At 36.3% G+C, this 21,860-nt stretch overlaps 1 protein-coding gene across 7 annotated transcripts in view; it reads left to right on the forward strand.

Annotated features, from left to right (window-relative positions):
* Positions 1-21,860, forward strand: part of PDE5A (phosphodiesterase 5A) — a 64,249-nt gene that overhangs the window by 14,110 nt on the left and 28,279 nt on the right. For 6 of the 7 annotated variants that reach the window (XM_057429897.1, XM_057429895.1, XM_057429896.1 and 3 more), the window contains exons 2-5: positions 8,570-9,152; positions 10,675-10,764; positions 21,024-21,095; positions 21,709-21,798. In XM_057429897.1, the coding sequence (XP_057285880.1) occupies positions 8,574-9,152; positions 10,675-10,764; positions 21,024-21,095; positions 21,709-21,798 (831 nt within the window). In that variant the 5' untranslated portion in view covers positions 8,570-8,573. Of the gene's footprint in view, positions 1-6,211; positions 6,275-8,569; positions 9,153-10,674; positions 10,765-21,023; positions 21,096-21,708; positions 21,799-21,860 lie in introns of all 7 variants that reach the window. The other variant, XM_057429900.1, reaches the window with a different exon arrangement.

Genomic DNA, 21,860 nt, shown 5'->3' on the forward strand with positions numbered 1-21,860 from the left:
CATGAAAAGTTGGATTTTCAAAGACAGAGCTGTTGAAGATTTTCTGCATTGAAATGTGCTTTGGCCTGTGTTTTTTCTTCAAGAGATATTGCTGACATACAAATAACAATCCTAAAAATAGACAGGTTATGAGCCATATTTGTCCCTTGCATGACCTTAGTAAGTAGGCAGTGGGTTTTAAACTTCTGTGATTGAAGGACCACTAACAGTTTTCTAGTAGAGGCACAGAATCCTATGCAGATTGTTCAAACATGCTGAAAGGGGTCTTGCTTTTCTAAGTTATCCTGAGCAAATCATGTACAAGAAGACTGCAGACCATTGATTTTTTCAACCATGGCTTGAAAACCACAGGAGGTAGTGGTGTTAATGCAGGGATCAGAATATTTTCTCCCACTTACTTGGTTTTATTAGATGCTTACAGAGCTTTTCCAAGAATGAAGTACAGAAAAAAAATTGGTTTCTATGAAATCTTGGAAAGTTTTCTTGTTGGTTTAGCCATCTCCATAATTGTACCACTTACAAATAAGGTGTTTATGTCTCTATGCCTTTCTTGATAACTGCAAAGTATTAAGATCCTTCCAGAATATTTTGAACTCCAGATCCAAAAAGCACCCAAGAAGGTAAGGAATGTTACTCACATTCATGAAGTTGTAAATGTGATTATGTATTTTTGGCATTTATTCTTGGAAATAAAGCTAGTATTGTGCTGGATTATTTTGGAAACACTCTCTAAACCAATTACTATAGACTGAAGAAACTGTCATTTGAGAAATGATAAAAAAAATCACTTACTAGCTTACTAGCAATTTACATCTTTAATTCCCCAAAACCTGAACTCCTACACAGAATTTTTGGTGTGAAGGTAACACTAGTCAGCAGGTAGTACTGAGCAGTTACAAGGAGAATGTGCTTTCACTATGTAATATTTGCCCTAGGTAATAAACAAATGTGCATACACAATACATGAATTAAAGTACAACTGGTAAACCTTAGAGAACAGGTACAAAATAAGATGGGGTGAATTACTTTAACACCTAATCTGCCCTTTTGCCTTCTGTAATTTCAGGGTAACTTTGTTTTCATATTATAGTACTTTTGATAATGCCAACCGTGTTTGAAATCTCATTTCCATTTTTTTTGCTCTTACTAGGAACACTTTAGAGGACAGGGTCAAATTTCTGGCAACTAGGAAGATAACTGGAGCTGAGGCATACATTGTGTCTGTGGGTGATGAGAAATTTTGATACCTATGTTATATTTCTAAATTGTAGAAGCTCATGAACGTTTTGTGTTGGGTATCTGCTGATGAACCACCATGTGAGGAGGAAATTCATGTCTTTGTACAGGATTAGGACCAAGACCACATATATAGAATGAAAATTATGATGAGTCTAACTTTGAGGCTGAAGTGAGACTTTCATAATGTGTGGACATGGTGCTAGCTCTCTACACAAGGACAAAATGCATGATACATCACCTGTGATGTCTTCAGATCAACTAGAATGTATCGTAGCCTGTGTTAATGCCTATTTGACTGGTAGATTAAAGCTCAGTTATGTAGGAATATGAGACTCAAGAATTACAAACAAAGCAATTTTAGACAATACTACATTCTTGATTTGAGCTAATATGCTACCACTTATTTTCATTTTCACCATTAAAGAGGAAGCATTTTGCTTTTGTCATGAATAAATATAATTAATGAAATGACATAATACAGGTCTCTCCCTTACTGGCAAAGAAGTATACATACAATTACATGGAATGCTTTATTTGTACATTTATATAATTTACTTGAACACAAAAAAAAAAGAAGAAAAAATACAAAGTGGCCCTTGTGAATAACTCAGTGGCTGTAATTTTGTGTTAGCTCTGGCACAGAAATATAGCCACAAAATATATTCATTTAGTAAAAGATATATATTTTCCCATTTATTTGTGCATTATGTTGAATTCAGCCCAGCACTGAGAGCCATCCTAAAGCCTCTGCACCACTTAAGTCCTACTTAACCCCTATTTTAGGAATTTAAATGGAACTGAAGTGGTGCCTGACTTAAGTGAGGTCTCAAGGCAGGTGTGAATTTAACTTTTAATCCATCTTTCACCAAAACCATCAGCATTGTCCTATTGCTTTCCACAACAAAATCGTTAGGTACATAGTTATTTTTAATTCTTTTGAGCTTGGAACAAGAAGCTCAAAAATAGGAGGAGAAATAAAGGTCATGTTTTAGAATTTGACCCCAAGAATTTATTCTGTCTATCTTTAGAGTGTGAGTAGAAAGTCCCTTATATGGAGGAAAGCTTTCTTGTGAAAAACTAAACTTGCAGTTTGGTTGTTAAAGAAAACTTGAAAATAACCAAGAATAAATAGCCTGTTAGTAGTAGTCCTCCATTTCAAATACTTTTGCTTCAAATAATAAAGGAACCTCTGCCTCCTTTTTTAAAAAATAATATGAGCATTCAGACAAGATTTACATTGTTTCATAGTCCTAAAAAGTTGTATTTCACTCTTCCATGAGCATGGTTTGAATCAAGAATTAAAGTTCTTAATTTAGATCTGCATTCAAACAGAACTCAGGCCACTTAAAATGTTTAAAGTTAAATGTATGCTTATATATTTGGCTGCATTGTGCAAAAAATTGACAGAGACTTTAACTTACGCTTTGTCTTTAAAAACTGTTTGCCTACCAGTGTTAGCAATAGCATCTCTAGTAACTACAGTTGGAAAGGTTTCAAGGAAAACCAGCTGTTGACTTTGTCAATCTACTTCTTTAGTTAACTTGAAAACACTTCTTTTACAGTCAGTTTACTATTCCCATCTATTGAGGCCTTACACAGTTTATTTAAATGTTTCCATGGCCATAGGGGAAGGCAAGCATAATATTCAAGTGCCACTGACTTTCAAACTCATTTGTTTAAACTGAATAGTTTTTGAGCTGTTGTTAGTGCTTCAAATAATTTCTATGTCAAGATGCGTGAAAGAAATTTGAAGACATCTAGTGGTTATTTTAAGGAAAGCAACTAAGAAAATATGAAGCTGAGTTTAAAATATTGCTGATTTCAGCATTGGTAGGATTAGGCCACAGGAATTCAGATACTTGAAAGTGAGTGTTTTCTAGTAGGCAAGTTTGTATTGAATCCGTCTTCTGAAGTGTGTCTTCGGTAGCTGCTGGTTTGCATAACAAATTAGCAAACAGGCCACACAACTGCTGAAAGGTGGCACATTGTAAATATAAAAGACTTATGAGCAACAGAGAAAATGGGGAATTATTTGTTATTTCACTGAAAGCTACTCATTACTCACTACTTTTATGGTACAGTAATTATTATGCATTCTTTGTGCAAGATAAGTAAGATGCAGTATGCTGTCATTGCTGCATCTCATTGTTTCTTTTTTACTGTTTCTGCACACTTTCTCCAAAGACACCACAAACCTGCTACGGGTTCACATTGCTATGGTCTTACATATGTAGTGTGGTTACATGTGAGAGCAATATAATTGTAATCTGGCTGTTACTTTTTAAGCATCTGTACTGGTTGGTTTTGTTTGGATTTTTTTGCAAAAGTATGCTGTGTGTTTTCAAGATAATCACAATGAAGAAAAGGTGGGTACAATAAATTATTTAATATTCCCAGTGTATGAGTAGAATAATAGTGTCAGGTCAGCGTGGTTTGATACATACAGCAGAAGAAATAAAGCAAGATTCTCATCAAGTCACAGACCTGAAGACTTCAGGTCTACTTGTGGTGTTCTGTGTGACTTGGCTCAAACCATGTTGCTTCTTTGTGCCTGTGTTTTTTCACCTAGTGATCTTCTATTTTTGTTGCCTATTCATACTGAAAACTTCCTGCTTTAGGGACAGGTCTACTTTCTGTACAGTGTTAGATCTGTCAGGGCCAAAGAACCTTAATTCCTCTGAAGTTGCTGAGTTCTCATGGAGTGCAGATGTGCATATATATACAAGTGCATATGTATACAAGAAGTATTATAGAGGGGAGGATCCCACAATTTTTTTTTCTTTAAATGTTTTACCTGACATTGTATTTTCGTCCCATTCTCTCCCTATCTCTTCAAAATTCCTTTCCAATTTTGGGATGTGCTGATGAGGTCACCAACGAAATTCAGCAGTCACTATTGTCATGCTCCTTTGAAATTTTATAGGGTGTTTTATACAGGAAAGACTAGATTTAGCTGATGGTAATGACTAAATAATGGTTACTTCATATGCAGTTCTTTCTGTTTATGAACTCTGGGATAAATTACAGTTTTCTCTAGCGGAGGCTCACACTGCAGTAAAGATTCATAGTGCAGTACAGGATGCATGCTGCTCATCAGGAATGGATGCTGATGCCTCAACATGCAACACCTCAACATGCAGCAATTGCTGTGCTGGGATGGAGACATTGCATTGGTTTTAACTATCTGTGTAGGTCACTATGGATCAGTATCTGCTCTTGTTTAATACACTCCTGAAATTTCTAAACTTAATTCTACAATAAGCGTCTTGTTCTTACAATCAGCTCTTGATGATCTCAGTGCCTGAGGACTATTTATATGAATAGAATAGTCCCACATGTTTGTTTCTTCCTGCAGTCTTTTAAAAATAATGTCTTAATTAATCATACATAGTGCTTGTTACTCATATCCAGTAACCTCACCTGTGGTTCAGTATGTGTCTGGTATGTTATCTGTCAAGTTAATTCTGTACTGAGAAAGTAGTTGTCTTAGTAACAATACTCTTCTTGTCATGCATTGTTAAATAGGATTATCAACAAGCAAATGTATGTCAAGTCCTTGTCTGATGGATTTTAAATAGTCTGAATACATCAGTTAATGTGAAATGCTAGTTTTTCTACCTGCATGTGTGTAAAGCGAGCTAAATAGTTTCCTTGTTAGAAGAGGCATTCAGTAAAGGTCAGTGAACACTGTTCTTATTCCTGCTGAATTTGAATGGCTTTCCTGTTGCCCAAATAAAAATGCCTAAATGCTTGGACGTTGAAAACCATGCTTTAAACGGTATAGTTAAGGATTTTTTGTTGTTAACCTACAGAGCTTTTTGAGAATTGCCCTCTATGTTGGCAAGTTATTGGGCTATCATCTAAAAGACGTTAAAGGGGACAGGAATATGTTACTCAGAATTATGCAGCTTCACATATAGTTCTGTTCAATGTCAAAGTGCTTCATAAATAGTGCAGATACCCAACAAGTAGTCAGTTCTTATGAAAGAAACGTAATTACTTTCATGTAAATGATTTTACAGTTACGTTCCACATCCTTCAATACCCTCAATAAAATAGAGAAATGAATGTTTATTTTCCATAGTAAATTCAGCATAAAAGAGAGCTAGGTTAAATGATAGCATTGTATATTCTCCTTTCCTCGTGTGTAAATAAACAGTCATTCAGATTGCTCTACAAGTAGCTGTCACTCCACAATAATACAGGTTCACCCACCTGCATTTTCAGACATGCCTAGACAAAGTACACAGCTTCCTATACCTAGTCACTTGGAGTTTAAGAATGCTTACCATCGATATCAGGCTATTACGTTTACTTTTAAATCTTGTATGTTAATGGCAGTCCTCAGTGTTGAGAAAAAAATCAAGTCAGCACTCACACTCTAGAACTGGGTCAAGTCACAAACTTTTTACAGCTAGTAATTATTCTCTATCTACTTTCTGGTGTCTGAGGCTTCAAACACACCCAGTTCCCATTTTCAGGTTCTTTTCTGCAGCCTTTATGCTAAATTTTGTGTAGAAAAGGCTAAGATCTCCAGGTAATTGCTTTTCTTGAGGAGAGGAGGGTAAAACAAAAAGAAACCACATACAACATAAACATAGCACATACAAGGACAAAAAGTATCAGCACTGATTTTAGAGGTTGTACTGTGTTTACTTATAAACTTCTGCATTTTAAGCTTTTCATTTTTCTTAATGATACTTTTGGTCATTTTCATCACAAATTTTGATTCTGTCTTCTCAGTTTAATAAATGAAAATCCCAAAGATTATCAAATCCTAGCTTCTTACTTTGACTGTCATTGAAACAGCTTTTGCAAATGTGTTATTGCTGTACGCAAACTGTGTATTTCAGTAATACATGGTCACAGACTCCACATTTAATATTTATCCTGTTTAAGTACTATAAAGTAATCTTGTTAAAGTCAAAGTTAAATAACATATAATTGTTCTTTATGCTTTTTTATGGTGCAGAACATTTGGATGAGGTAGCTCCATGAAAATACGTATTCCTACTGTAATAAGGAAGGATCATTGGTAGGTTTTATTAATATACTTAAAAATCAGAGCTTCCTTTAAAAATAAGTAGCTAAGCAATGAACCAAAACTCTTTCCAGAGTAACAGTGGAATTCATTGTGTTCTCTGGCAGCATGTTTCCAGTAACTGGACTTGCTTTAGATTGCTGGAAAATTTATAATAGATGCTGATTGAGGTATATTATTGCTACAGCTAGCACTGCTCCAGGAACTTCATGGAAAATGTGAAAACATGAGATGAAATCCTAGCTCTGCAGTGGGCAAAGCTCCCACCACATTAATTGTGTCCAACTTTTCATTCAGTGGTTTTGGACTCGTTAGAAGATACACAGATGTCCTGTGTGAACACACTGACCAGTCAGCCTTGAAGATCACTGGGGCTATGAATGATACTAACTGTGTACATAAGGTTTTGCGTGATCGGGACCACAGTGTGCAGAGAGAAGCCAAAATAAAGAATAGGCTGTCATCCATTTATTTGGAGTTGCACTTCTGTGAATAAGAGTAGAATTTGGTTTTGTAGTGCTACGCTTAGTGATACTTACCTCAGCCAGACTTCTTGAGGGGAAAAAATTACCAGGTAGCTAGCACTGAAGTGGAATGGGTGCAATAACATGACTTCTTGCCCAGGTGCTCCCTTTACCCTCACATGATTTCTCAAATCAATTCAGTTTCTTATAGCATGTTTGCCTATAGTTTAGATCTCCAAATGATACATGCTTGCAAAATCTGAACAACTCTTTCAAACCTTCCTAATAGAAGACAAGCAAGTTTCCTGTTGTGGATTGCATGCTAATAAAATTATATTTATGGACTTTAGATTTTAATTGATTACTTTACTTTGAATTTAATGGTTAATTACTTATATTATTGCATTCTACAACATAGATGAAGCTGTTCTGTAAGGAAAAAAGCCTATGTACAGTGCTTTTCATACTGAACATATGTTGATGCATGTAACTGATCAGTAGCTGACTAACCTGACTAATTTCCATGGTTTCATCCAGCTTCTCTCTTGAAATTCCTGTGGTGAGCTGAGCAAATAAAAAATATCCCAAATTTAAAACATGACCACCAAAAAGTTTTCCAAATGATAAGACTTTTAATAGAATTTTTGCTGTTCATAGGCCCATACATTATGTAATTCAGAAAACAAACATTTCTTCTGAGAGTTGGTCGTATGCTCTGACAAATTCTTGACAATGAGTAAGTGAAATAAAAAGCCCTTTATTAAACAAACAAACAAAACCGAAGAAAACAAAAACAAACCATCACCACCAGAAAAAAAAAAAATCCAAAAACCAACCCCCAAACAAACAAACAAAAAAAACCCAACAGATTTTTGACAAGAAAATATTATGGTGATAAGAAAAAAAGTATACTCATGTTATTGATGACATGTGCTTATGAATAATTCAAGATATGCTGTACTTAGTTATTATGATGAGCATATTATTAGGGTTGGCATTCTAGTGCTAAGTTAATTTGAGAAATAAATACTAGAGTTTAGTTAAAAACTAAAGTTAAGTGGCAAACTCTTCAAAAGTGTAATTTTGTGGGTACTCAGTATTTTGAGTTGAGTGAGGCATGAGTTTTAGCTGCAAGGAAAGGAAAGAGGAGAGATGCATGAAAACAACCTGCCTTTTCATTATTTTGAGGGAGGTTGAATTAGAAATATTCATATTCCTGCCTGACAGTTTTCAAGCAAAACTTTGTGCTTTGAGTCAAATCAGCATTTTTCATTAACCCTGAGAGAGCAGAGGAAGGTAACATAAAAATAGTGTATAGGTGACATAAAAATAGCAAGGGCTGCAGGTGATTTGACAGAGACAATTAAGGTTCAAAATTGACTTTTTAGAAGTTAGGAATGGTCTAGAAAACCAGAATTAAACCAGCAAGTTTTGTCTTCATCTAAATATGTATTCATTGTACACAGAAATCCAAATCTTAGCAATGGTAGGGACCAGAACTTTTCAAGTGCAAAATTACAGTGTAAACTTCCGATGTATATCCTCACAGCCACAGTGTAAGGAGTCTTCCTCTGCCTGTTCACCTGTTTCCTTTAGGCAGAAATAACTTCCTTTTTATGGGGCATAAGCCATTACTGCTTAATCTAGGCTAAATGCTGCGTAAAGTATGAGAACATTGATACAGGGGAACATTAAAGGTGCACTCATGTCTACTGTATGAAAAGGTCTAAAATTACTATCTTTGCAGTGTCCTCCTCAAATATGTATTACTTCTTGAGTACTTTTAACTTGCATCATTCACTATGTTTTTATTTTCCTTTTACAGAGAAATGGTTAATGCATGGTTTGCTGAGAGAGTTCACACCATCCCAGTCTGCAAGGAAGGAATCAAGTCCCAGAGTGAATTCTGTGCTTGTCACCAGCCTGTCTGTGCTGAGACCACCAACCCTGGGGCCCCAGTGAGGAAAATCTCTGCTTCTGAATTTGACAGACCCTTAAGGCCAATTTTTGTCAAGGACTCAGTAGGAGCAGTGACTTTCCTCTCTGGCTCTGAAAAGAAGGAACAGATGCCTCTGCAATCTCCAAGAACTGAGACCAGTGCAGGGGATCAGTGCTCAAGACTGTTAGAACTTGTGAAAGATATTTCTAGTCACTTAGATGTCACAGCGCTGTGCCATAAAATTTTCCTACATATTCATGAGCTTATAGCAGCTGATCGCTATTCCCTCTTCTTGGTCTGTGAGGACAGCTCTAATGAGAAGTTTCTTGTAAGCCGACTGTTTGATGTGGCAGAAGGCTCTACCCTGGAAGAAGCTTCCAACAGCTGCATTCGCCTGGCGTGGAACAAGGGCATTGTTGGGCATGTGGCAGCTATAGGCCAACCTCTGAACATCAAGAATGCCTATGAGGTAAACCAAGAAAATTTATCTTGAATAATTCTTGAAAAAAGAAAAAGCCATATTATCAGCTGGTGTGATATTGCCATTTTAGTACATGTATTTGGAGTTATAGTGACTTAAACCAGTCAAGATGCAAACCTGATACCATGCTTTTGGTTAGAATGTATGTATAATAGATAAATGCTTATACAGAAATATGTAGCTATGACTATCTAACATCAAAATAAATTATATGTTTGACATTAGCAGTCAGATATCAGCCCCATTTGAACCTGCTAAATGCACACCAGTATTTGCATTTTTATCTTTGGACACTGAAATGATTATATTTCTGCTTGTGTAAGGATGTAAGATGCTTCTGCACCAAAATGAATTAATTTGTGAGTGTAGTTGTCTGCAAAACTGGAGCACTGTGACTAAAAATACTTCAGAGAATTCTATCATACCTGAGATACAAAGAATAGGAGCTGAATGACTGAGAACCAGGTAAAGAGTTTGAACTGTATAATAGAGGTCTCCTATATGAAATGACACTCTGCAATTTGAGTTATATATAAGTATAAGGCCAGATGAAAAAGGAGAATCCAGTACTGGGAGAGGATACCTCTTACATTTCAGCTTAACATCTCTTCATTCGAGGGTCTTTGGATATGCTCATATTGTATTTTGAATTTAGGGACATTTTAATTAATTAAGTAATAAAGGCATAAAGAGCTGAAAATTAGTGCTTTATATCTCAGTTAATCTGAGCACGTTTACAGAACTAGGCAACATTACTGAGTGGATTTTTCAGAAGCAAAAAAGAGCACTTTGATTTTATATGGGTTTATTTTCAATGTTTGTTTGCTGTCTCAGAAACTGTCTAAAAATTGCTAAGTGCATGCTTCCAGCAGGACATCACCTGTACTGATGATTTAAAAGTTCATTCTTGAATTGGGTCCATCATGCTCAACTTGAAATTATTTACCAGAGAAAGATCAGCAGCCTTTAAAAACAGTCTGTTTTATTTTATTAAGTATTAAAAAAAATTTCAAAAAAATCTGCATTTTCTAACAATTTTCCACTGAAAAAAAATAAAAACAAGCACTCTCTGGTAAAAGCAAAAACATTAACCACCTTCATGAAACTTTGTTCCTTTATGGACTTGTGTATTTCTGTAATTTCTTTTTGATGATAAAAGCTATACCAGGGATGTTTAGTCCATGTATACATTTATTATGATGATGGTCTAGGCTTGAAAAAGGTGTCTCCTAGGGTATGAGTGTTTTGGTTTTTTTTTCAGTTCTTTCTGGCTGTTATATTTATCCACAGGAAATCATGTTCCACATACATGCTTTTTTTGTTGTTGTTTTAACACCCTGATAGTAGCAATTTTATATAATTATTAGCTAGTGAGGGAACATTTGTTATCCTGGGTAACATTTAAGTCAAATATTGTACTTTTCTTAACCTTTAGACCAGGAAAGAAAAAGAACTGGTCTATAGGCCAGTAGTCAAATAATACTGTTTTTTTTTCTTTTTCTTGTACCAGGATCCAAGATTCAATGCAGAAGTTGATCAGATCACAGGGTATAAGACTCAGAGTATTCTCTGTATGCCAATAAAGAATCATAGGGAAGAGGTAAGTTGCAGTATTGAGATTACTTCATATAGTACTGTTTTCAGATATACTAATGCTTTAAACTTCTGTTAGCTGGCAGTCATTATCTTACAGTATAAAACCATCTCTTTTTTTTTTTTTTTTAAAGACTGTTTATGTTTGCTTGGAATTTAACAATATCATATCTAGTTTCAGTAATGTAAGCTAAAAGGAATTGTCAAGAAGAGTTTAATCCCAGATGCAGAAGTAGAATATATGTATTTAACTCTAGAAGTGCTGTTCCTGGTTCCTGTACCAAGTATCTGTCAGCATTAAAGCTCTCTGCATACTTATTGGTCTATCTCAGTGCATTCTCAGACGGCAATTAAGAGTTACTGTACTTCAGCTTGGCTTGTATCTACGTTATTTCTTTAGAGAACACAAATTGGGTTTTACCATTGTCTTAAGAGGTTGGGTTTTACATTCTATAAATTTATTACTTAAGAGCTAAGAAACATGTTAAGTGCTTAGCATCAGGCATTGGAAAACATACGGTATCAATGTGATTCAGAAAATTCATCCACAAGTAATGTAACTTGTATCACTCCTAATTTAAAACAATGTGAATCTGATCATTGAATGCTTGTAGGTATTTCCCATCCATGCTACTTCTTACGGAAGTTCTCTCTTTCTGTCTGATATACTGTAGGGAGAATTCTTATTATCATAGAATCATAGAATAGTTAGGGTTGGAAAGGACCTTAAGTCATCTAATTCCAACCCCCCTACCATGGGCAGGGACACCTTGCACTAAACCATGTCACCTAAGATTCCATCCAACCTGGCCTTGAACACCACCAGGGATGGAACATTCACAGCTTCTTTGGGCAACCCATTCCAGTGCCTCACCACACTTACAGAAAGAACCTTTTCCTTATATCTAACCTGAACTTCCCCTGTTTAAGTTTGAACCCATCAGCCCTTGTCCTGTTGCTCTTGTCCCCAGTGAAGAGTCCCTCTCTGTCATCCTTTTAGGTCCCCTTCAGATACTGGAAGGCTGCTATGAGGTCTCCATGCAGCCTTCTCTTTTCCAGGCTGAACAGCCCTGACTTTCTCAGCCTGTCTTCATACGGGAGGTGCTTGAGCTTCGTCATCATCATCATGGCCCTCCTCTGGACTTGTTCCAACAGTTCAATGCCTTTTTTATGTTGAGGACACCAGAACTGCACACAATACTCCAAGTGAGGTCTCACGAGAGCAGAGTAGAGGAGCAGGATCACCTCCTTCTATCTGCTGGTCACACTCCTTTTGATGCAGCCCAGGATACGGCTGGCATTCTGGGCTGCCAGCACACACTGCCAGCTCAGGTTAAGTTTCTCAAGTCCTTCTCCACAGGGCTGCTCTGACTCTCTTCTTTGCCCAACCTGTAGCTGTGCCTGGGGTTGCCCCGACCCAGGTTGTAGGACCTTCCACTTTGCTTTGTTGAACTTCATGAGGTCCTTATTAAAGACTAATGTTGCCTTCTTGCACTGAGTATTTGATGAGTGAAATCGGTATAGTCAGTGAAAGCCAATGAATGGAAGAAAAAGGGAGGTCCACTGTTTCACTTAGGGATCCTAAACGTAATAGCCTTTGGCCACATCATTAGTTCTTAGAATGCTCACAAAGTGTAAGGTGCTCTGTAGGGTGTGTCAGAGCTTTAAGATGGACAGTTTCTGTACTGTAATTACTTTATTTTTTTCAGAGTACTTATAGTTTGTGTCCAGAAAGCTCAAACTCCAAAAAGAAATGCTGCCAAAATTGGTTTGAAGACATCATACTTTCTTTTTCTTGCTCTTTCATCTTTCACTCTTCTCATGGAATATGTCACCTTGACTCTGACTGCACTGAACATTTTTTCATTAAATAAATTGATTAAACTCTTGATTTAACTTGTCTGTTGAATTAAGATTCTAGCTGACCCAGATGATGAGCCAGAACTTTCTTTTTTCACCTACTGCTAATTTTGGTTTAAAATATTTTTTTCAGTTCTTCCAAGGACAGCACTTGATCCTCTCCTGCTTAAAGAACTTCACCTTTCTGTCAGCAGCCATTGCTGGCCCTGGGCCAGCTGATAAGCAAAGCAGATGTTGTGTGTAGAGCTGTTGGGGACCAGTGATCCATGTCAAGCTTACGCAAGGCTTTAAATTTCACTTATTCCATCACATTTACTTTCTGTTAAAAAAAAAATGCTATTCTGTATATAATTTGGATCAGGAATGAATGACAAGATCCTGCTAGCCAGGCAGTGTGAAAGTAGTTACTTCTCACTGGGTCATGCTGGTAGGGGGGGAAAAGAGTAAGAGCTGTACTATATTGGTCCAATACACCATGACTTACAGGCTGAACAAACCTGCAATTGGCCATATCTTTAGCTAGCTTTCTACTCCTAAGTGCTTCAGCAAGTGGAAATGAAGCAGGAGTTGGTTTACTTTGAAATGTTCAGCCGACCTTCAGTTTGAGGAGTGTGTTACACTCCACTCATAGGCAGTAATTTGAAGGGGCTAAATTATAGTGTTTCTTATAGGAAAGGATGGCACTTTTAAATTTTTTTCTGATTTTAAAGTCTCTACCAGAAGTCTTTTCTCCTTCTCACACCATAACAAATGGCTGATATGTTTCTGGAGAGATGTGGGAGTCAGTCACTCAGTCCTTAATTTCCCATGTGCATTCTGCTGCTTTTTCTGTTTAAACCTCCTCTCTCCTCCAACCCTCCCCACCTCTCCCAAGAAAATACAAAACCAAACTGGCTCCTCCCTGTTAAAAAATAAGATAAAATAAAATAAAAAAGATTTAAAAATCTTCAAAGCCCCTCTAGTAATGCTGAATCTAGTAAGTGCTGCCTTAGCCCAAGAAGTCAGCAACAACAGTCAAAAGATGATTCGGGAAGACATCAAAAAATAAACACTGAGAAGCAACTGAGGTTTTGTGTGTGTGTGTTTGTTTAGTATTAATACTATTTCTTTTTTAAACAAAAGAGTAATTGAAAGGAAGAAAATCTCAAGCTGATTATTAAATCCTCTGGGCCTGCTAAAGTATGGAGATTTTTCCAGTAGATGTTTTTCACATTTGCTTATATTTCCGTGAGGCATGTGGGAAACCAAAGTCTTACTTAAAAATAACAGCTAGTAAGAAACTCCATAGATGAAAAGAAGAAAACAGTTTGATTCACAGAAAAGCTCATAGAAAGGACCCAGGAACTAGTATCAGTGAGAAAAAAAACAGTGCAATAAAAGGACTTTAACTCCACACAGATGTGCATGAAGAATGGAATTACGTTCACTTAATAGTAAAAGAGCTTTTCTTAATCCCCTAATCAACCTATTCTTGCTGACAGAAATGCCACAGACACATTGCATTTCAGATGCAGAAAATTCTGCTGGTTATGTTATTTAAGATCAGATCATAGAGGCTTGCATATGTCAGCTTTATGAAGAGTTCTCATTTTCCCATGAAAAATTACAAATGCAAAGTGACTGAGCTTTGCATCTCACTTCAGGGGCTTTGTACAGTCTCCTGATATCTGTAAACCCCTCCTACACAATCTCTAATAACTAAACAGAAATTCTTTCAATCCCATCATATGGATTGAAAGGATTATCAGGTGATGTTTTCTGGCATGCAAGGCTGCATCATTTGCTGATTATCGCCGTTGAAGAAAACAAGGAGGAAGAAAGGCCTTGGGTAACTTGAATTGTATTCTACGTAACAATTAAAACATAATGGTTCTAAGTCAAATAATTTAATCATCTGTTCCTGTATTCACATTTGTCGTAAGGTGAATTGAAGCCATGGCAAAGACTGCATTTTGATCCTTGAAGGTTTTCTCTTCTGGTGATTCTTCTGTAAGAGCAGGTATATATTTATCTAGACATCAGTATGTAAGACTTGCTACTTGGATTATCAACATGTATCAGAGAACACATCAAACCCTTCAAAACAGACTGAATTTGTACCCTCAGTAGTACAAAAGCCACCAATTAAAAGTTACTACTAGCCAGCCTGTACCACAGAGTTATCATGGTTATTTCTTTTGCAAGAGGAAGCTGGTATTGCTGGCCACAGGCTTTAGCTGCAGCTGTTAATGCTAACCATTTCAGTGCTTATATAGAAAATGGGGTCTTACCACTACTGGCAGAAGACTTAAGTTTGTGGCAGGTCTGCACTGTGTATCTCAAAAAGTAACTTTTCTTTCCTGGTGTAACCGTAAACCTTTAATTTTTTAGAAGCTATAAATGCTACTCATTTGCATTCTAGAGCTCCTTTAATAAAGTCAGTAAATGCAGTGGCACTTTCTTCTGATTTTGTTTGGTCTTAAATTCTTTCATTTTTTCAGCTGTGCAAAATAATTTCCATAAAATTAATTTCAGTTTAATTTCTACTCAAATCTGTAGGATTTTCTCATATGGGAACTTTTAGCTGAATTAATTGAGAGCTAATCTTCCAGGCTCTGAGTGTGTACGACTGAACTTCCTACTAATTGGCAGGGAAATGTTTTATTTTGGCAATGCTCACTCCAATAGTTTAGTTTCTTGTTTACTTTGTCTTATCTCCTGTGGTAGGAAGCTCTTTCCAACAAATTAGGGGTGCTACTCTATTTACAACAGCCTTTAAAAAGGCTGTTGTATTGAATTTTATTGTATAAAATGTGACCAGGCATGTTACTCTTAGTTATTCTGTCCCACAGCTAATCCTTCAGGTACAATACATCCCAGTCACTGCAGTATAGCATAGATCTAGCCAATTGTCCTGAGCTCAGCTGTAACTTCAAGCAGCTGACTCAAGTTCCAGAAGCATGGAGATCAGTAATTTGCTTCTTGGGTGGATTTTCAGTTTATGTTGAGACATGTTATAATAGCTAGACTGCTGGAAATCGTGCTGGCTACTGCTGGCAGGAATGATAAAAGAGGATGGGAAAGTTTTGATGATTAAAAATGAAAGCCTGTAAATATAGTTCTGTCCCTGCAGGATAATTTTACAAGCTTGAATCAAACCCCCGCAAGACCAGGAGAGCAAAGTAAAGTTAAGCCCACTTGGTCTGTCTTCTCAAGTGCGTTCCCATCTTTAAAATGAGATATAAGTTGAGTTTCCCTCTTCCCGTTACCATTTCTTGGCTTACTGTAATTTTTCTTCATGTGCCAGCCAAGTAGATAAAAAAACAACCATATATTCTTAGGAAGCAAAATTATACTACTTACATTTTTCTGTCAAGTCAGCTGAAGTAAAAAACAACTATAAAGAACAGTAGCTTCCTGTAAAGCTGAACAGCTTTCACAGAGTTAGGCCTGTAATTATCACGTGCAAAGAATTGCAGCATGAAGCAATCCAGATAAAATTCAGAGCACAGTCATTAGCACTGAAGTCATCAGTCATTGCCTGCTAGGTAGTACTCTAGGTAGCCTGCTACTTTTGGAGGGAGGAGTCAGCTATTGCAAGAAAATAGTAAAAATAAAGCTCTGATAATTAGAAAAAAATATCTCTTTGTAATGTGGATCAGGCTGTATTAAATGGGATAACTGGTACAGACTGAGAAGAAAGATTACAGAACAAGTAGCAATACTGGAAGATGACCTCTGTTGCCAGCAAGAATTCAATTAGGAATGCAGTTAGAAATTTTACTACATCAGATGTGGTAAAAAGGTGTGGAACTGACTCAGTATCTTACTATTACTTAGTCCCAAGAAGGGAGAAAAAAACCCTCCAACAATTACTAAGTGATAGAGAACAATTCCATCATCAAAATTTTGTTTCATGGTGTATGTCTCTCTTTCATGATCTGAATGGAAAATACCAAAGTACTTGGTTTCTGACCCAAGGGGAATTTTTCCAAATGACTTCAAAGAAAGCTGGACCGCTAAAGTACTTTACATACAGTGTGTTCCTTTCTGCTCCTTCTTTTGTGCTTTCAATACAGCAAACCTGGATGAAGGCTCTTGTTAGCAACTGCTTGACTACTATAGATACACCTTGTTCTGTAATCTGTTCAAGTAAAGCTTGTGAAAAAGAGCACATAGCACTAAACAGCTCACTAGTTACTTTAGGGATTAAGTCATAAACTCACAGGTATCAAAGTATAAGCAGATAAAATTATTTCAGTCTTTCTTCTCCCTTAGTCTTGTTTTATTTCAGTCCAGTCTTCTACCCTTAGCTTTTCTAGTGGTCATTCCCTTTCCCTAGCTGTTTTTGTCCTCTTTCTTTCCTACTGGTTTTGACATGGGTGACCAAGAAATATGCAGGATAATTCTGTAGGCATAGTAAGAGAATGACAAGAAATCATACATACATATCTCTGCTTTATTGCTATGGGACTCAACTTTCATAAAAGTTCAGTCGGTGACTGCCTGTTAGAGAACTGAAGACAAAATATTGTGCGTAAGTTACTTAAACCACCTTTGCTAGACTGTAACAGGGCTTTCATGAGCAAGTGTTTGAGTGGACTGTCGTGGTTTTTTTGCAGTATTCTCCCAGCTTTATCTCAGATATCAATATCTCGTTTATTGCCACAAAGATTTCACACTTTCTATGTACCTGTTAGCTGAATAAATTCTCTGTATAGCTGAACGCAGAGCAGTAGTTAACCTTTGATTCAAATTTTCTGCTGGTGTGAACGTAATTCCCAGATAGAGATTCAGAGATCAGGCCTACTGCTTAGATTTGTTTACAGTAAGTTTTAAAAATGAGGATTTGAGTTTCATACTATGTTTAGTATTCTCTAAAATGGAGGCGTATGTCCTCCATGGCCTAAAATACTACCACATGATTTGCTTTTTTCCTAACTACATAATTACTCTAGTAACAGGAACAGATCCTCTTGAGTTTCCTACATCTCCTCCTAAATACCTGGTAGTAGGCAAGACTTCAATGGCTAAATAATATCCATCTGAACTTTTACTCATTACTGTCTCTATGCCACATTCTGCAGAATTTAGTGGAGTTTACTGGAATTTGTACTGCTATATATGAGGCCAGAATTTAGACCAGTTTAATTTTTAAAACTGTTCTGCATGAAAAAAATGGCACACACTACAAAGTTGTCAGCTTAAAATGCAGCTGAAACAACAAAAAGGTTTGCATCTGCACAGAATGTTTATCATCATCAGGACAAATGTGAATTTTTAGTAGGTTTATTCTCATTCCTCCCTCTTCAGTTAAAAGTTTTTATTAAAAGATGTTGACAAAGATCTAAAAATAACCAAATGCTCTTGGAACACATGCCTTTGTTAATGTATCAGAAACCTGTAGTGCTAACAAAGGGAGCCTAATTAGTCTTTCTGCTGTATTAATATTGTCCTTTAACTTTTTTTATAGTTTTGTTTAAGCACCACAGACTTGCCTTTCACAGAGAGGCTATGTTTATAAAATATGAAAGTACCTTTTGGATGCCTTAAGGAGCCTCTGACCTCATGAAAGTTGTCTTAGCTCATGCTGGAACAAAACTGAAAAAGATAAAATGCAAATGTAATAAAATACCCACAGAAGATAGTAGTATGAGAAAAGGCCTAACTATTGAACTCTGCACACGTAGGTTAACAGAAACACGTATTGACTGGTTAAAGATTTCTTAGTCTGCTACAGAAGTACACAAGACTAGTTGTACATTGTTACTACAATAAGAAGGTTTGCAGGTTAAGAAATATTCCTCACAGAAGTAAATGAGAGGTTGACTGTGGGGAAAGCTGGGTTGTATGAAATGGAGCTGACAGTTAAGCTTCATTTCAGACAGATGTTTTTTAGCCCACATTTGGCAGTGATTCACGATGCAGAACGATGACCTTATTTGTAACATCAGTATTTTGGGAAGGCTAGGCTGAGAGATAGTAAATTGTCTTCTTTTCCATTACAAAAATAAAACAGATTGCGTTCCTTCAGTTTAACAATAATGAATTTAATGATGAACAGTTAAATACAGCTTTTTAAATTTGTACACCACACAGTTTTCTTCTGATACCATTTATCCCCCAAAAGCAAGATGAAAAAAGAACTATCATTCGCACCTTGTGCAGTTCTTACATTTGCTGGATCTCAAACAAAGGAAGTTCTTTGCAGCTTTGCCAATAATTTGTTTTAAATGTGCCAAAAAATCTGAAAAGAATCAGAAGTTTTGCATATGCTTCATGGCTTCTTACCATGTAATCTTTCATGTTATTGTACAAGTCTAGGTGGGCTTCATCTGTGCTAGCACATTCTAGCCTCTGAGTTTACTACAGAGCAGATTTACTGAGGTCAGCAGAAGATCCAGCCATTTAAATAAATAAAGGGTCTAACTGTGAAGAAGTGCAGGGTTTTAGTGAGTGATTTCCACAAAACCACAAAATTATGTGGTTAATTTATGGTTCAGAAGAGAAGAGCGTGGAAGTACAAGGATAAGCACAGAATCTAGAAGTTTAAGCTAGTTTACAGGACAGAGTGGTTACTGCCAGTATACAACTTGAATAACTGCAGTGGGGAATCTATGTAATTACTATCCCAGTGAATTACTTTTTTAGAGAAATGCTCACTTTTCCTTCATACTGACATGTATGAAGTTCTCTTTAAATTCCTTTGCTTTCCTTGGGCTCTGAAAAACAGATCCAAGTTACCACAGATGACATCTACGTTAGGTATGTAAGTCCAAAGCAACCACCCAGTTTCATTTTCCCCCAAATGTTAAGAGCTAGAGCTTGCATTAGAAACTGGAATCAGTATTAAGCAAAAATCTGAATTCCACTTTCATTGTTATAAGGAGTCCTGGGGTTTGCAGGACAGACTGGTTTCCTGGAAGGCTCTCACCAGTGTGCAGAATTGAACTCCATGAAGACCGGCAGTAACAAAACATCATGCTTAAACAGCTCTGTTGTTCTCCTACATTCATTTTACTTTTTCAAAAATCTAAATCAACATCCTGGATCAAGAAATCATTTTTATTGCTTAACTATCCTGCAGTTACAAAAGCACCAGTAGCTTGGACTTTAATTGACTGTCCCTAAAGGGAAAAAAAATATTTTAATCTCCCAATCCATTGAATTATGTCCAGAAATTTGAAATCAAATTTTATCACAGATTGTTTCTATACTAAAAAGAATCACCTGAAATATAATTTAGACAGAACTTTGTAAGAATAAGACTAGATATATAATCTGTCTTGGTTTATTGCCACACAGCTTCCATTTTCTTCCACTTAAATCCGAAAGGAGACAAGCCAACAAAGAAAGTAAATGGAACTGGTCTGTTGATGTCCTTAGTATGTAAATCATAGTAGTTGTTTCCTAGTTCAGGTAAATCCTCTTTGTTACTCTCTGTGCACTGATTTACTTACATGGGCAGCTTTAATTTATGAAGCTTCTTGGCTGGTGATCTTAGTACATTTGAAAGCTCAGATTTAACCCATGTGCCAAAAGCAGAAAGGACTACTTAACAGCCTTTAAAGTTGATCAGAACATGTGGATTTTCTTCTTAGGTCTACCAATAGATATGCTGCAGGACCTGTGAATGGCGTTTTACCCTTTGCTTAGCTTCTTTACCTGTAAACCAGGATTCTTCCCTACTTTATGAGCTGCTCTATAGGGAAAATAATTAAAAATAGCATAGTATGAGCATGTCTTGGCAAGGACAGTCTTAACAGCTGAAGCATAACAAAGTATCTCTTCTCAGTGTTGGTTTAATGTCATCTTAGTAAAAACCTTCCTTTAATAACATACTGAGTTCGAGTAACAAACTTGAGTCTGGCAGGAATACAACCTTCATATGCTATTTTTCAGCAGATGAAAATCCAGACAGATTTAGAGAGATACAAAATGCAAAAAAGGTCACTGTAGCCAAATTTCAGATCTGGTAAGGAGGCTATTTTTTGGGAATTCTGTCAGAGCTAGCAGGAAGGATATTTCCTGCACCCACAGGTAGATGGGACTTTAGAGAGAGCTATGGCATAATCTGGCTTCTGACTGCAGAAGCATAAACTGTTATAGTCTTTCTTGGTGAGGAATTGCTACAATTTACAGAATCAATTTTGGATCAAATTGACCCCTCTTCATAGAGCGTTCAGGACTCATGCCACATTTTTTTGTTTGGTTGGTTGTTTTTTTTGCTTTTTTTTTAAAATACATATGTCAGGTTCATGCTCAGCTATACATTAGGAAAAAAAACAGGCTTAAATATCTTACCTAAATGTCAACCAAATGAATACCTTTAATGATGATTTATTATCTTTCATAAATATGTATAGAAATAGAATCGAATGACAGACTCCTAAAAATTACCTAATCACTCAATTTGGAATTCACAAGGTTGTTGGCGTGGCTCAAGCAATCAATAAGAAATCTGGAATTGGTGGCACTTTCACGGAACAAGATGAAAAGGTATAAAAGCTGGACATTTGTCTTTTCTATTTTCCCAGGGGATGGATGTGTTATTACTTTTCGCCCCAATCAAATTTTAAAGTTATTAAAAATTAAACATGTCTGAAAAAATAAAAATTTCTGGTAATACTGCAGATTTATTTCTTTATGAGGCCATGAGAAATGTGGATGTAAAATAGTTTAATTTCTGGATCAGCATAGTATCTCTCATACATCTCTGAAACATAGGCTTACTCTACTAAGATGTACTAGAAAGCAGTTTCATAAATTTCAATAGACATAATTTTTTTATTAATTGATTCCAACTCTCCTGGCACACCCAACAAACCTATTTTGAATATTAAAAATATTCAGAATATTTTTTATTGCTTGATTCCTCTGATATGCTTCTTATATCAGTCCTACTTTTACCAGGATAAACTGTGAAGATAATTTGTTTAAAAAAGGGAGACAAGATTTTTGAGGGAATAACTGAAAAAAACCCAAACCTGAATGTGTGTTTGCCAAAAATAACTAAAAGTGAAACCATAAAACTGCAGTAGCTTATCTTTGAATAGAGTTAAGATGCTGTGAAACATTATCTTTAAAAGGTCTGATGTTCATTTGTCTTCAGGATTTTGCCGCGTATTTGGCATTTTGTGGAATTGTTCTTCACAACGCTCAATTGTATGAGACATCTTTGCTTGAGAACAGGCGTAATCAGGTATTGTCAACAGGTTTGTCATAAAAGTACAGAAGTTACAGTGGCTGGCTAGTAATCACTGG

This window comes from Pezoporus wallicus, unplaced genomic scaffold, assembly GCF_028554395.1.
Source record: "Pezoporus wallicus isolate ANWC-B61680 ecotype Strahan unplaced genomic scaffold, APGP_CSIRO_Pwel_v1 contig_5690, whole genome shotgun sequence".
Classification (NCBI taxonomy): domain Eukaryota; kingdom Metazoa; phylum Chordata; class Aves; order Psittaciformes; family Psittacidae; genus Pezoporus; species Pezoporus wallicus.